The sequence below is a fragment of the Vombatus ursinus genome, unplaced genomic scaffold, assembly GCF_900497805.2.
Source record: "Vombatus ursinus unplaced genomic scaffold, bare-nosed wombat genome assembly UNPS02005659.1, whole genome shotgun sequence".
Taxonomy (NCBI): Eukaryota; Metazoa; Chordata; class Mammalia; order Diprotodontia; family Vombatidae; genus Vombatus; species Vombatus ursinus.
This window is the reverse complement of record NW_020945437.1, coordinates 24,058,963-24,072,498: the sequence shown is the minus strand read 5'-3', so window position 1 is coordinate 24,072,498 and position 13,536 is coordinate 24,058,963. Positions and strand designations below refer to the sequence as shown.

The 13,536-nt window shown below is 38.5% G+C and overlaps 1 protein-coding gene across 7 annotated transcripts in view; it reads right to left on the bottom strand.

Moving 5' to 3' along the window:
- Positions 1–13,536, bottom strand: part of C2CD3 (C2 calcium dependent domain containing 3) — a 150,372-nt gene that overhangs the window by 82,884 nt on the left and 53,952 nt on the right. For all 7 annotated transcript variants that reach the window (XR_003567867.1, XM_027848178.1, XM_027848179.1 and 4 more), the window contains 3 exons: positions 5,971–6,083; positions 1,964–2,082; positions 956–1,075 (listed from right to left, as the gene is read on the bottom strand). Coding sequence is in view for 6 of the 7 variants with exons in the window: in XM_027848178.1 (XP_027703979.1) it covers positions 956–1,075; positions 1,964–2,082; positions 5,971–6,083 (352 nt within the window). In the remaining variant the exon portion in view is untranslated. The remainder of the gene's footprint in view (positions 1–955; positions 1,076–1,963; positions 2,083–5,970; positions 6,084–13,536) is intronic.

The window sequence follows — 13,536 nt, the reverse complement described above, 5'->3', positions numbered from 1 at the left end:
AAACAGAAAGAACAGCAAAACAACAATCAGAAGTGAATGCCATGAAATTGCAATGACCAAACTGGCCCCCAAGAAGACAGGAAAAGGCACATGCCTTTTTTGCAGGGAGAGAACCAGAGATGTTGAAGAGAATGTCCAACTTTTAAAATATATGTTGGTTAGTTTTGCTAAACTTTTAATTTATTTATTTTTTCATTATTACAAGGGATGGCTCTTTGGGAGGGATAGGGGAAACAGTGGGAAATATAAGTGAAGCAAAAAACAGGAAATAGCGATACCTGGTTTTTTTTTTTGGATGAGTTTAAAAGAAGCAGTGGGGAGTAAGGAATTTATTAATTCCACTTCCTGAACCAGCATGTTGGAGAGAATAAGAAAAGGAACAATCAGAAGGGAGGGAGTGATAACAGATGATTTATTTTCTAGAAAAAGACTTCTGGTGTTTCCATAGGCTTTACAGTTGAGTCCTACTATGCATGCTAACTTTCCTAATTATGGTGTGACCTCCTTGAGCACATCTTATTTTTTTCTATTTGTATTCCCAGAACTTAGCAAAGTTTTTGCATATGGTAACCACTTAATATTCATTCAAAAGGCTAGGCTTCCATGAACACAAAAATGATGGAAAAAATGTGAGAGAAAGAGATCTCGGATGAGGGGGAGTTTGTTAACAATTGAATAGGATTCCAGAGGGTATATAATGAGGTTAGAATAGAACAGAGATTGAGGATGGGTAGGGTTAAGTTGGATACAGATGAGTAGTAGCAATAAAAGAGAATTATACATCAAGTAGAGACACTGAGTTACAAGAATTAGGGGATTAGAAAGTAGGAGTTTGCATGGATATGACGCAGAGCAGGATAAAGAAAGATCGCTGGTATTGAAGGTTGGGAACATATGTGGTAAAAGGCACTAATCCTAGGCAGTATGCAGCAGGTTTATAATAACATTGATGTACCTTGAGAGGTCCAAATGATGCCTGGCTTTTCTCCTCCATAGGCAGTTGGCCACTGAAAGAGAGCAGCTGTGAGCAAATGACCTCTCGTAGAGGAAGTAGTGCTGAACCAATTAACTCTGCCTGGAACAAGGAGGAAAGAAAAGCTATGTTAAACTTCTAAAGATCAGGGAAGACCTGTTACATTGTAAGTGTGAATAAAAAGAATAGGAGAAGAAATTGAATTTTTTTTGGTCTGAAAACTTATTGCAGTGACATAAGAAAACACACCATATACCAAACTAAATTCAACTTTCTCTACAAAATTTTCTCATCTCCCTCATGTTCCCTGTTTCTCTTTATGTTCCATGATCTTCCCAACAAATTCTCAAAGGCAATCATTAATGATATGCCTTTCAACAATTCAACAAACATTTATTAAGTGACTATGATGAGTAAGGCCATAGGCTTAGTTTACAAAGATGAAAAATAACATAAGCTCTGTCCTTAGGAATTTACAGTTTCATTAGGTTTTTTGTTTTTTTTTTGGAGGTGTGGATGGGAGATACAACATATATTTGAAAGGCAGCATGGTATCTGAAAGAGCAGTAGACTTGGGTTCAAATCCTGGCTTTATGGCACTTCCTACAGGTTTGACACAAGACAAGTCACTTAATCTCTTTAGGCCTCAGCTTCTATTCCTATAAAATAAAAGAGACTAAATAACCTCTGATATCCCTTTCAGTAATAAATCTATGACACTAATATTTCATACAGAATATGGTAAGGAGAAATCCAGGAAGTGTGCTATAAAAATTTTTGAGGAAGAAAAAGATCATTTTGAGCTGTAGAGATTTGAGAAGGTTTGTGACAAACAAGTGACATACCAATCTATTCATTTTTTAAGGTAAGGGTTTCTCCATGTGTTAGTTTTACTGGACATTTCTGAGAAGAATTAAAAAAACTCTAAACAGTCTGAATGGGTATGGGAGAAGGAGAGAGAAATAAAAGAATATGCCTCAGTTGAAGTACCTTTTTCTGTGTGCCTTTCTTCATGTATATTTTGAAAGTGAGATCTGATTTCCACCAGTGTTCTATCATTGCTCCATCAAAATATACAGGGAATACATATCGTTGCTGAAATTTCACCACTGAAATGGAAATGAATAAACAAATAAATAAGGTATGGGCATGTTATTCCCTATATCAGAAATGAAGTTCTACTTTTCTCCTCAATCCATGTTGCACTCTCCTACTTCTAATCTGTTCTATGTATCAATGCCAGATTCATCTTCCTAAAGTCCAGCTATGACCATGTTACTCCCTTGTCCCGAACTCCTTAACTGAGTCCTGAAGCCTACAAGATCAAGCCCAAATTTCTCGGCCTAATATTCAAAGCTCTCTACGATGTATCCTAAAGGTCTCCAAACTATGTCTTAAATCCCAAGGACCATACGTAACCAAGTAGCAGGCCAGACTTGGCCATGTAGTCTGTGGACCGTGATCTAGATCTAAGAGTTTTCTGGCATTATCAAATACTCCTCACGCCCAACTCCCTTTCAGGTCTAAGGTTCAGAAGACCACAGAGGCTATCTAGTCCAACCCATAAGGTCACACAGGTGGTAAGTGGTATCTGCCCCGGGGTTCTCTGACTCCAAATCCAGCATTCTTCCTATTGGAACAACTCTCTTATTTTAAAGAGAACAAAGGTGAGGTCAGAGAGATTCTGCTAAACTTGACTGTTTACCTTTCCTTGGACACATGCTGTGTTTTCCACCCCCATAACTTTACTTAGGCCTGTAATGTCTTTACAACCTCAACCCCATCTATGCTGGGTGAAATACCTCCCGTCCTGAAAGGTCAAGTCAATATATATAACAACTTTAGAAAGCACATACTAAGTGTTCTAAGTGCCAGCAATAGTGAGACAAAAATGAGGTACTTACTACTCCCTTAAGGAGCTTATGCTCTACTGGATGAAAAACCATGTACCTATGTAACAACATAATTTCAAGAGGGTGAGATGCTGGTAACTAAGGGGATCAGGAATGGCCTTTTAGGAGACAGGTTGCACCTGAGCTGGGCTCTGAAGGAAGCCTGGGACTCTGTGAAGCACAAGTGAGGGGGAGAGCACTCCAGGTTGGGGACCACTTGCACAAAGCAAAGAGGCGAGATATGTAATGCTATGTATAGAAAATGTTGTGTATGTTTTTTTTTTAAATTTTTTGGAAATTGGGGTTAAGTGACTTGCCCACAGTCACACAGCTAGTAAGTGTCAAGTTTTGGTCTGACGCAGGATTTGAACTCAGGTCCTCCTGACTTCAGGGCCAGTGGCACTGCGCCACCTAGCTGCCCCCGAAAATGTTGTGTATATCCTTGGGCATGTTTTGCACAGAACACTTAGCAGGGACATTATGGCTGTCTTCAAGTACTTGAAGGCCGTTACATGAAGGAGGGATTATACTTGTTCTGTTTGGTCCTACAAATGCTTTCACATTTGTTATTTCTCTAATCCAATATCATGTCCCAGGTTATTAAATGCTTGTTGGACATTTTGAACTGGATATCATCTAAACATCTCAAACTCAGATGTCTAACATGTCAAAATCAGAATTCATTCTCTCTCCAAATCCAACTTCTTTCCAAACTTTTCTATTATTTTCAGGGGCACCGTCACCCAAATTCACAACCTTGGAGTCACATTTAAATCCTCCCTCTTGCTCATTCCCATATCCAACCAGTTGTCAAATTTAGTAATTTCTGCTTGTGTAACATCTTCTCATCTGACTCCTCTTTTCTCCACTCACATAGCTATCACCGTAGTTCAGGAACTCATCATATCTTGCCTGGATTACTGTTAACAGCCTCCTAATTGGAGGTATTAGAACCACTCTCCTGAGTAAGAGTGTTTGCAATTAAGTCATATCCTTATCATATACTCATTTATATCATAATTGTGTTTTTATTTTGTCAGTCTTTAAAGACTGAAAATTCTTTTAGGTGGGTATGTTTTATTTATCGTTGTGTCTCCCCCGGTATCTAGGATCATAATATACTTCACTGTTTGCTCCTTTACTCCTTTGAAGAACAACTAGGTGGTATAGTGGATAGAGCCACTTCCTGGAGTCAGAAAGACCTGAGTTCAAATCCAGCCTCAGACATTTACTGGTGGTGTGACCTTGGGCAAGTCACTTAACCCTGTTTGCCTCAGTTTCCTCATCTATAAAATGAGCTGGAGAAATGGAAACCACTTCAGTATCTATGCCAAAAAACCCCAAATGGTCATGAAGAGTCAGACATGACTGGAAAAGCAACAAATTATTCCGTAAGCCACATTCACTATGTCCCATATCATTAGGTTCACTCAGAACTCATGTTACTTTTTCCCAGATATTTCATCTTTAAATTAAGGGTGGGGAGTATTTCTATGGATACGGAAAGGCCTTTAGAACCAGAGGATAGAATTTTAGAGCTGGAAGGAACATTAAAATTGATGTGGTCCAGTCTTGTCCTTTGGATAGACCAATATCACACAGCTCATGTGAGGCAGTGAAGAGATGAATCCAGGTCTTCAAACTCTAATTCCTGTGATTCTAGAGACCATCTGGTTGAACTCCTTCATGTTAAAATTGTCAAAGCTGTGGCTCAAGGATGTAAAGTGACTTGCATAATGTAAAAAAAGTAACTGGAAAGCTGTTCTTCTGGCTTGGAGCAGTTCTCTTTCTAGTGGACCAAGTGGCTGACCAGAGATTGGACTAGGTAGCCAGCGTATTTTTCTTTCTTTTTGTTTTTTAATTAAATTTTATTTTATTTTCAAGAAGATCTGCCTTTTCCCTCTTCCACTTCTTCTCCCCTCCATCCTATTCACCAAAAAGAAAGCACGAAAAACAAAACCTTCATGACAAACAAATCTAATCAAGCAAAATAAATGCCTACATTGGTCACATCCAAGATTATGTCTGTTTCTGCCCCAATTCCCTCACTCAGGCAGAAGAAGGGCAGCAGGTTTCATCCTAAGTCCTCTGGGAGTGGGGTCAGTCATTCTGCTGACCAGAGCTACCAAGTCTTTCAAAGATGTTTTGTCTTTACAGTACTGTTGCTGTAAAAACTGTTCTGGTTCGGCTCCCTTCACTCTGCCATCAGTTTATACGAGGCTTCTCATATTTTTCTGAAACCACCTACTTCATCATTCTGTTCAGTACCACGGTATTCCATCACATTCATGTATCACAACTTTTTCAGTCATTCCCCAGTTTCCAATTCTTTGCTACCACAAAAAGAGCTGTTGCTATGAATAATTTTGTACATATGGATCCTCTCCCCCTTTCTTTGATCTCTTTATGATACAGTAACAACTTTACTAAGTCAGAGGGTATGCACAACTTAATATCATTTTGGGTAGTTTCAGAATGGCTTGACCAGTTCACAGCTCCACCAGTAGTGCATTAATATACCTATTTTCTCACAGGTCCTTAACCAATCTGATAGGAAGGAGATGGAACTCAAGAATTGTCTTAATTTGCATTTCTCTAGTTATTAGTGATTTAGAGCCTTTTTTTTTTATGGCCAATGATGGCTTGGACTTCTTCCTCTGGAAAAAAATGTCATTTATCAAATGAGAGATGGATATTATTTTTATAATTTTTCCCCTCATTTACCTTGCTTCTCTCTAATTTTAGCTGCATTGGTTTTGTTTGTGCAATACCTTTTAAATTTCATATTATCAAAATTGTCCATTTTACCCTCTGTAATCCTGTTGGTCAGAATGTCTCCCCCTATTCATAGATCTGACACATAATTCCTTCTCTGCTCCACTAATCTGATTATAATGTCACTTTTCATGTTTAAGTCATGTACCTATATGGTGCAAGATGTTGGTCTACAACTAATTTCTGTTTGATTGCTTTTCAGTTTTCCAAACAGTTTTTTAGCCAAGGCATTTTCAAAGAGCTGTCATAAAGTCAAATAAGAGCTCTCAGTTGCAGAATTTCTTCCAAGTTCAAACCCTCTATGGAAAAGAAAAGAGATATAATCCTCACCTCCCCTTGTAATTTTACTGGAAGCTAGTCGGATAATTTCTGTGGTCACTGAAATCTCTTCTGCATCACTTCTGGAGGCCTCAATAGGAAAGTGGTATTCCACAAAGAAAGTGCTTTAAAAAAAAAAAAAGGTGATTAAAAAACCCAAACTCCTATTTTTTCTAAATTTATAAACTAAGCTCTTGATTACATCAGGGAAGAGAAAAGGAATAAACATTTATTAAGTGTCTACTGTGAGCCAAGCACGTTTACAGATATTATCTCATTTGATTCTTACAACTACCTTGGGAAGTTGGTCCTCCTATTATCTCCATTTTACAGTTGAGGAAACTGAGGCAGACAAAAGTGACCCCTGACTTGCCCTAGGTCACAGAGTATATGAGGGAAGTTATGAACTCAGGTCTTCCTGACTTGAGGTCCTACCTCTCTCCACTCTACCAACAGCTGCACTTAACACTATTTACTTCACTGTGTTGCTATTGTTGTGAAAGCACTTTGTATAACTGCAAATACTCAAATATTTCCTTTGCGATTTCAACTCTGTAGGTAATAACTCTAGTGGTGCAGCTCTATTTCTTTCTGTCTTAGTAGATGCAATGAATTGCTAGTGCCAAAACAACTTAGCTCCTTTTAGACAACCCTCCAATGCTGGCTAAACTGGCCTTTAGACACAGTCATGCCCATCGGGTTCGTATTCAAATCCTTTCTAGGCTGGTATGACTTGTCAGAAATTAAATTCTGTTGTCACAGTCTTCATATACATGGTGTCTAAGTTCTCAATAACAAGTAGAGAATCTCATGAACCCCAGTGCTTGAGCTGATAACATTTTTCATCCACAGGAACTCTAAAAGACCACCTAAGGTGAGGTAAGGCTACTAGGTGTGTTGGTAAAAAAAATACCCACGTAGATAATATCACAGATCCATTACATGGTAGTAAAGAGAAGAAACAGGGATCAAGACCAGATTTCCCAACTCCCTATTCAAGACTGAGAGCTTCCTAGATTATCACTGGGTGGCTGGAGAATGGAGTAATTAAGACAGGGCTTTCAAAATTCCTCTCAGACCTTGATCAGTGCAATAATCTATGCTGGCGATCTTCTGACAGAGAGGTAATGAATTCAAGGTGCAGAACGGACATACATTTTTGGACAATGTTGTAACTTCCTTTGTTTTATTAAATATAGGATTTTCTTCCTTTTTCTTGAGAGGAGAAGAGAAAGAGAAAAAAAATGCTTATTAAAAAATAAAATAAAATTTAAACCTCTCCCTCTATACTTAAACTTCCAAGTCCCTCTAAGTACCCAGTTGCTTCAGCAATTACTGTGAGTTCATAACTGGACCAGGATCACATGAAGGCCCTGTAAAATGTCAAATGTCTTAGCAGTGTTATTGGATTATAGCATTTGGCATATTTGCTCTCAGGGAGTGGGATCTGAGAGATTCTACCAATCAACAAACATATTTTAAATGCTTACTATGTACTAGGCATGGTGCTAAGAGCTAGAGATACAATGAAAGGAAAAAACAGTCCCGGTGCTTACTCCTGATGACTTCAGGCTGCCCAGACCTAACACCAGTAGAAAGAACCATTCTCAAGGGTCCCTTTCCCTTGCCTATCCTCTCAGCCCTAACAGCCAGAAGGGGCATCTTTTCCACTTCCTGTTCCATACCTTTGCCTCTCCCCCACCATCCCAGGCCCCATTTAGGGTGGTCTGAAGGGAAGAACTGTTCATAGGGGTACCCTTCCTTTGCTCCTCTCCTACCTGTCCTCCCAAGCCAGATGGGTGCCCTTCACTCTTGTTCCCCCATCAGAGATACCCATGGAAAGACTTTAATGGGGCAATCATGTATGTTCAAATCACACTAAGATATATTCTAAGTCATTTAAAAAAACCACGCCTACCTCTTTGATCTAAAGTCTTCAGGCCTTACCATCAGTCCGGCTGCTATGACCTCTAGACATGTGACTTGCTAATATACCTTTAGGATTTCTGGACCTTTCTATGGGCTCTGTGGTTTTTTATATGTGCTGCCTCCTCCCACTGAAGCATCAATTCCTTCAGAACCTAGCTGTCTCATTTTTTCTACTTGTGTTTCCAGTGTATAAATGTTTTATTCATTCATGTAAATAAATGGGTACACACAAGACACAACAGAATATAAGAATCGTAATCTTAGAGGGGAAGAATATGCATTTGGCTGGAGCCTCCTGTGAAATATGGTATATAAGCTGAGTCTTGAATGAAGCTAAGGAAACCAAGAGCCAGAGTTTGGGAGGGAGAGCATTCCAGCCATGAGGGGCAGACAAGGCAAAGGCATGGAAATAGAAGGTGGAGTATTGTTTGCATGGATTAGCAAACAGATTAGTATCACTGGGTCACAGAATACACGAAAGGCAATAAAGAAGTAGAAAGATAGGAAGTGGCCAAGTTGTAAAGATCTTTAAATGCCAAACAAAGGACTATATAGTAAGCATAAGCGGTACTCAAAAAGCTAGGATAGACTAGGCTTTGTCAGAATATAAACTGACCCTAATGAGATATTTTATTTAACCTTCAAATGTTTACTCAACAAATAATTATATCCACCCAGTTGCCAAGTCCTGTTAATTCAACCTTTTATGTCTCTGACCTCTATCCTCCCTTTTTTATTTTTACTAGCACCACATACTGTAGAAATCTTTTCTGCTTCAATCATTTCCTCTAGCTGATCTACACTTCACCTGCTGCTGAATTTTTTTCCCTTTGAAAAGATTTAGTCATATCCTTCTGGTCAAAAAGTATTCCTGGGGTGGGGGAGCAGCTAGGTGGCGCAGTGGATAGAGTCCAGACCTAGAGTTAGAAGGACCCGAGTTTAAATCTGGTCTCAGACACTTGACACTTACTAGCTGTGTGACCCTGAGCAAGTCACTTATCCTTTTTTTGCCTAGCAAAAAAAAAAAGTATTCCTAGCAAAGTTTAAGCTCCTCAGCCTAACATCTAAGGTTCTCCAAAATGTGCCACTACCTTATCTCATAGTCTCTTCTACATCCTCTGTGTTCCAGCATTCTCTGTACTCCAAGGTGGGTGGTGAGGAGAGAAGCTTCTACTCTAAGATCAGGCCCCAGTCAAAAGACAGCACATTTTCAGCCTGCCCAATTTCTAGTCTATTCCTTTTCTTTGTTTTATGTGATTGGATGGAATCAGCACATGTTGCTTGTGGGGAGGGGAAGCAGGTGCTAAGATGAAGGGATACCATGGATGTTCAGATAGAGTTACTACAAAAGTAAGTCCCTAACCAGAGGGTGGGCCTCACACAAATCCACAAATTTCTTTGTGCTCCTGCATTGGATTTGTGGAGGCTGGTATGATTCTCCAGTGTTAATCCATAAAAGATTTTACCTTGTCATGTAGTCTTTCTTCTTTGGATTCAATTGTATTCACTTCATATTGTATTTATGCAGGTTTTATACGGGTTGGAGGGTTGTGAAGAAGTTATACTACTTACACTCACCATTTTTAATTTTGATTCTTCTAAGACAATGCCCGGCAGGTAATAGGCATTTAATAGATGTCGATTTATTGTGACAACCTATATTTCATGACCTTAATAAGAGCTGACATTTACATAATGGCTTTTTTTATATAAAGCATTTTTATTATACCGTATCTCATTTAATCCTCACAACCCTCAGTGTTAATTGCTAGGCATTAGGGGCATTACTCTTACATCTGTTTTTTATTCCCATTTCACATAAGTAGTAACTGAGGCTTAGAAAAATTAAGTGATTTGCCATGGTCACACAGCTAGCAAGTGTCAGAGGATAGATTTGAACCAAAGTTTCTTTTCATTCTAAGTTCTACCCTCTTTCCACTAAACTACAACCTCTTTTTCATATGTAGAGTTACTGTGAAAATGTTGATGTTAAAAAGATGGGCTGTAGCATCAAGTGGGAGCTTAAGATTATTTCAAACACTACAAGATTTTCCCAATGCAATCCTACTTACTGCTCTACTCCTGCAGCCCTCATCGGGAGTCCAAATATGCAGGGGTGATGTCAACTGAACAGGTAAGTATATAAAGTAGGAAATTATGCCACAGATTTATCAGTATTTCTTCTGTTACTTGCTTGTGCCTTATGAAGATTTAGCCTTATTGAAATTTACGCTGTGCTTTCTAAACATTTTTTCATGTTATTCAGTTTATCATGAGTTGCTGTGGTAAAAAAAAACAAAACAACACCAAAAAACAAAAAACCATCAGTCATGGTGCAATGGAAGGAGTACTAGAATTGGAACCAGAGAAATTCTGGTCCAAATCTCACCTCTCCTTGATGGTTAGTCAACTTTCTGATGATAAAGCTTTCTGAATTGAGATGGCCCTCAAAGGAGGGATGTATTTTGTCACCAGAACGGCATGTGAAGTCTTTCCAGCTCAGTAGGATCTACTAGAATTTGAGAAGTCATTGTATATTCCACATTGTCATGAAGCACTAGAAGACTTTAGTGAAGGCAAACAAAATAACCACAAAAAATACACAGATTTACTGTGATTTGCTTTTATATTTCCTCCAATTTAAATAAAAATGCTTTAATAATTTTCCCAACTTTATTATTTTATTGGATTTATAACCTTATCACTGTATGTATTGCCTCCAGAGGTATAGTCTAAATCATACCATAAGCACCTTCTTATCCAGTGAACAGTTAGTACATAACCTCTCATAAATCCTCCAAAGAGGTCCTTTTTACTACTCTGCAAGATGACCTCCAAGTTTTTACATCTTCTGTGAGTACATTTCTATGCATGTCCAGCTCTAGTCTCTCTTCTGAGCTTCAGTGCTGCATTATCAAATTCCTATCAGAAACTCGAATTCCCAGACATCTTAAACTTAGCACAACCAAAATTGAACTTACTCTTTTCCCCTGTAAACTCTTCCCTCTTCCAAATGTTCTTCTGTTAAAAGCATCGCCATCCTTTCAGTTTCCATGTTCCTAACCTGACACTCATTACTTTCCCTCCCCAACCCACATACCCACTCAGTTGCCAAGTCTGGCCATTTCTTCCCCAAAACATTTCCTTCTCTCTTCTCATACAATTTCTGCCTTAGCACAGGCCTTCCTCACCTCTTTTCTAGGTTATTAAACATCCTCCTCATTGGCTTCTCTTCCGCAAGTTTGTCCTGCTCCAGGCCATCCAACATACTGTCAAAGTAATTTACTTTAAATGCATATTTGATCATGTCTTTCCCGTACTAAACAGACTCTTTTAGAATAACATGAATTTTTCTGTTTAGCTTTTAAAGTCCTTTACAATCTGGTCTTTTGGCTTTACTGGCCATTATCTCTATTCCTCACACACAACACTCCATCTCTGTTTCCATCCAATTGCATTCGCTATCTCCGATGACAGAGTGTGCTCCTTCCTTACCTCCACCTTAAGGAAGAGAGGAACTCTACCCTCTCTTCCTCAAGCACTATCTTCCATACAAGGCCTTCTCTGATTTCCCTCCTACTGCAAATGCCCTTTCTCTTTAATTACTTTGCATATATTTAAACTTTATATTTCTGTTATATGTATTTTTGTATGTACTTGTTGGCTCTCCCATTAGAGTACAAGTCCTCTGACAGTAGAGATTGCTTCATTCTTTGTACTTTTATTTCTAACACCTAGCACAAAGGTCTGGCACATAATAAATTCTTGTTGATCAATTGACTGAAACCAGTGCAGTACCTGGGTTATTACCTCTTACTTTTGCAATATGACCAGTCCAACTCCATTTTTGATCATACATATTCTAAACATTTCTGTCTCTTTCAATGTACAAGTTACCAATGGTAATATCTACAGCATCCTTTGGCTTCACTTGTTATTTTAATTCTTTGAAGATTAAGGTGTTCCATGATCTACAGCCACATAGCATCACTGGAAGAGTAGTGGCATTAAAAAAGATGATTTTTTGGTGTAAGGGGATGAGTTTTTGTGAGAGTTTGGGATCACTCCAATTGCTATGCAATTTCCCAAAGGCAATTCAGATCTTTCTCTTTCTCCTATTCAATTCTGGGTCCCAGTTCATTAACCATATTCAGGACCTGTTCAATATTTATATACTAAAGGACAAACTCAAAGGCTTATTCATCTAGATGCAAGTGACAGTTTGGACAATAAACATTCTTTATCTGAAACCAAAAACACACTCAGATTTTGTATAAGACAGGAATGGGTAAAAAAGTGTGAACATTATTTGTATTAATGCAGTAAGGCAAATAAATAATTTCTTAGCACATTTCAAGTCCACAGTACTTTCCAAAACTGAACTTATTAACTTTCCTGCCAAATTGGCTTCTCATTCCTCATTTGCACTCACCTCACATATCCAATTCATCATCAAATCATGTTGTTTCTACTTTTGCAAACATATCTGTCATATATGCCCCCTTCACTCCTCTGCCACAGCAGCCACCCTAGTGCAGTCTCTCAGCATCTCATATTTGAACTATTGCAAGAGCCTGTTAGTTGGTTTCCTCACCTCAAGTCTCTTCCCACTCCAATAATTCCTTCACTCAGTTGCTAAAGTACAGATCTGACCACATCCTTCCCCTGTTCAATAAACTGGAGTGGCTCCCTATTTCCTCCAGGAACAAATATAAAATGCTTTGGCTCTTAAAGCCCTTCAGAAGCTGTCCCTTTCCTTTCTTTCCAGACTTCTTATACCTTACTCTCCTTCATGTGATCCAGTGACACTGTTCTTCTTTGCTGTTCCTTGCAAATGACATTATCTCTGACTCTGGGCATTTTCATTAGCTGTTCCCATGCCTAGAATGCTCTATCTTCTCATCTCCACCTTCTGGCTACCCTGGCTTCCTTCAAATCCCAGCTAAAATTCCAACTCCTACAAGAAGCCTTTCCCAGTTGTCTTTAATCTGAGTGCCTTCCCTCCGAGATGATTTCCAATTTATTCTGTATATATTTTGTTTGTACACAGTTGTTTATAGATTGTCTCACCCACTTGAATGTGAATTCCTTAGAAACAGGGACAATTTTTTGCCTATCTTTATATCCCTCATATTTAGCCTGGCACATATTAAGTGCATAATGAATCCCTGTTGACTTTAAAAGATTAAGAATCAAAGAACTATAGAATCCCAGACTTAAAAGAGACCTCAGAGGATACCTGACATAACCTTTATTAGAAGCAAGTAAAAAAGTGTTGCATATCTTTTACACTATTCCCCAAAATAAGGCAACATACATTTTCCAAATGCCTATCATATGCACAGCACTGTTATGTAGAAGAGGAGAGAGATAGATGCAGAAGGGAGACTCCCCATCCTCATGGTATTCAGTCTAAAAGAGGAGATAAGGCTTGGATACAAAGTTATAATACAACATAGGACATGATTAAATACTATTTAAGAAGGAAAAGATCGTTTTTCACTAAAGGAAAAGATCAAGGAAGGCATTAAACTAATACTAATAAAGTCATAACACTCATAAGAATTTCTAGAACTCTTAAAGCTAGGGCAGCGTTTTAGACTAACTGATCAATTACTCGAAACCAAAGTCCTTCTTTTCTGATAAGGC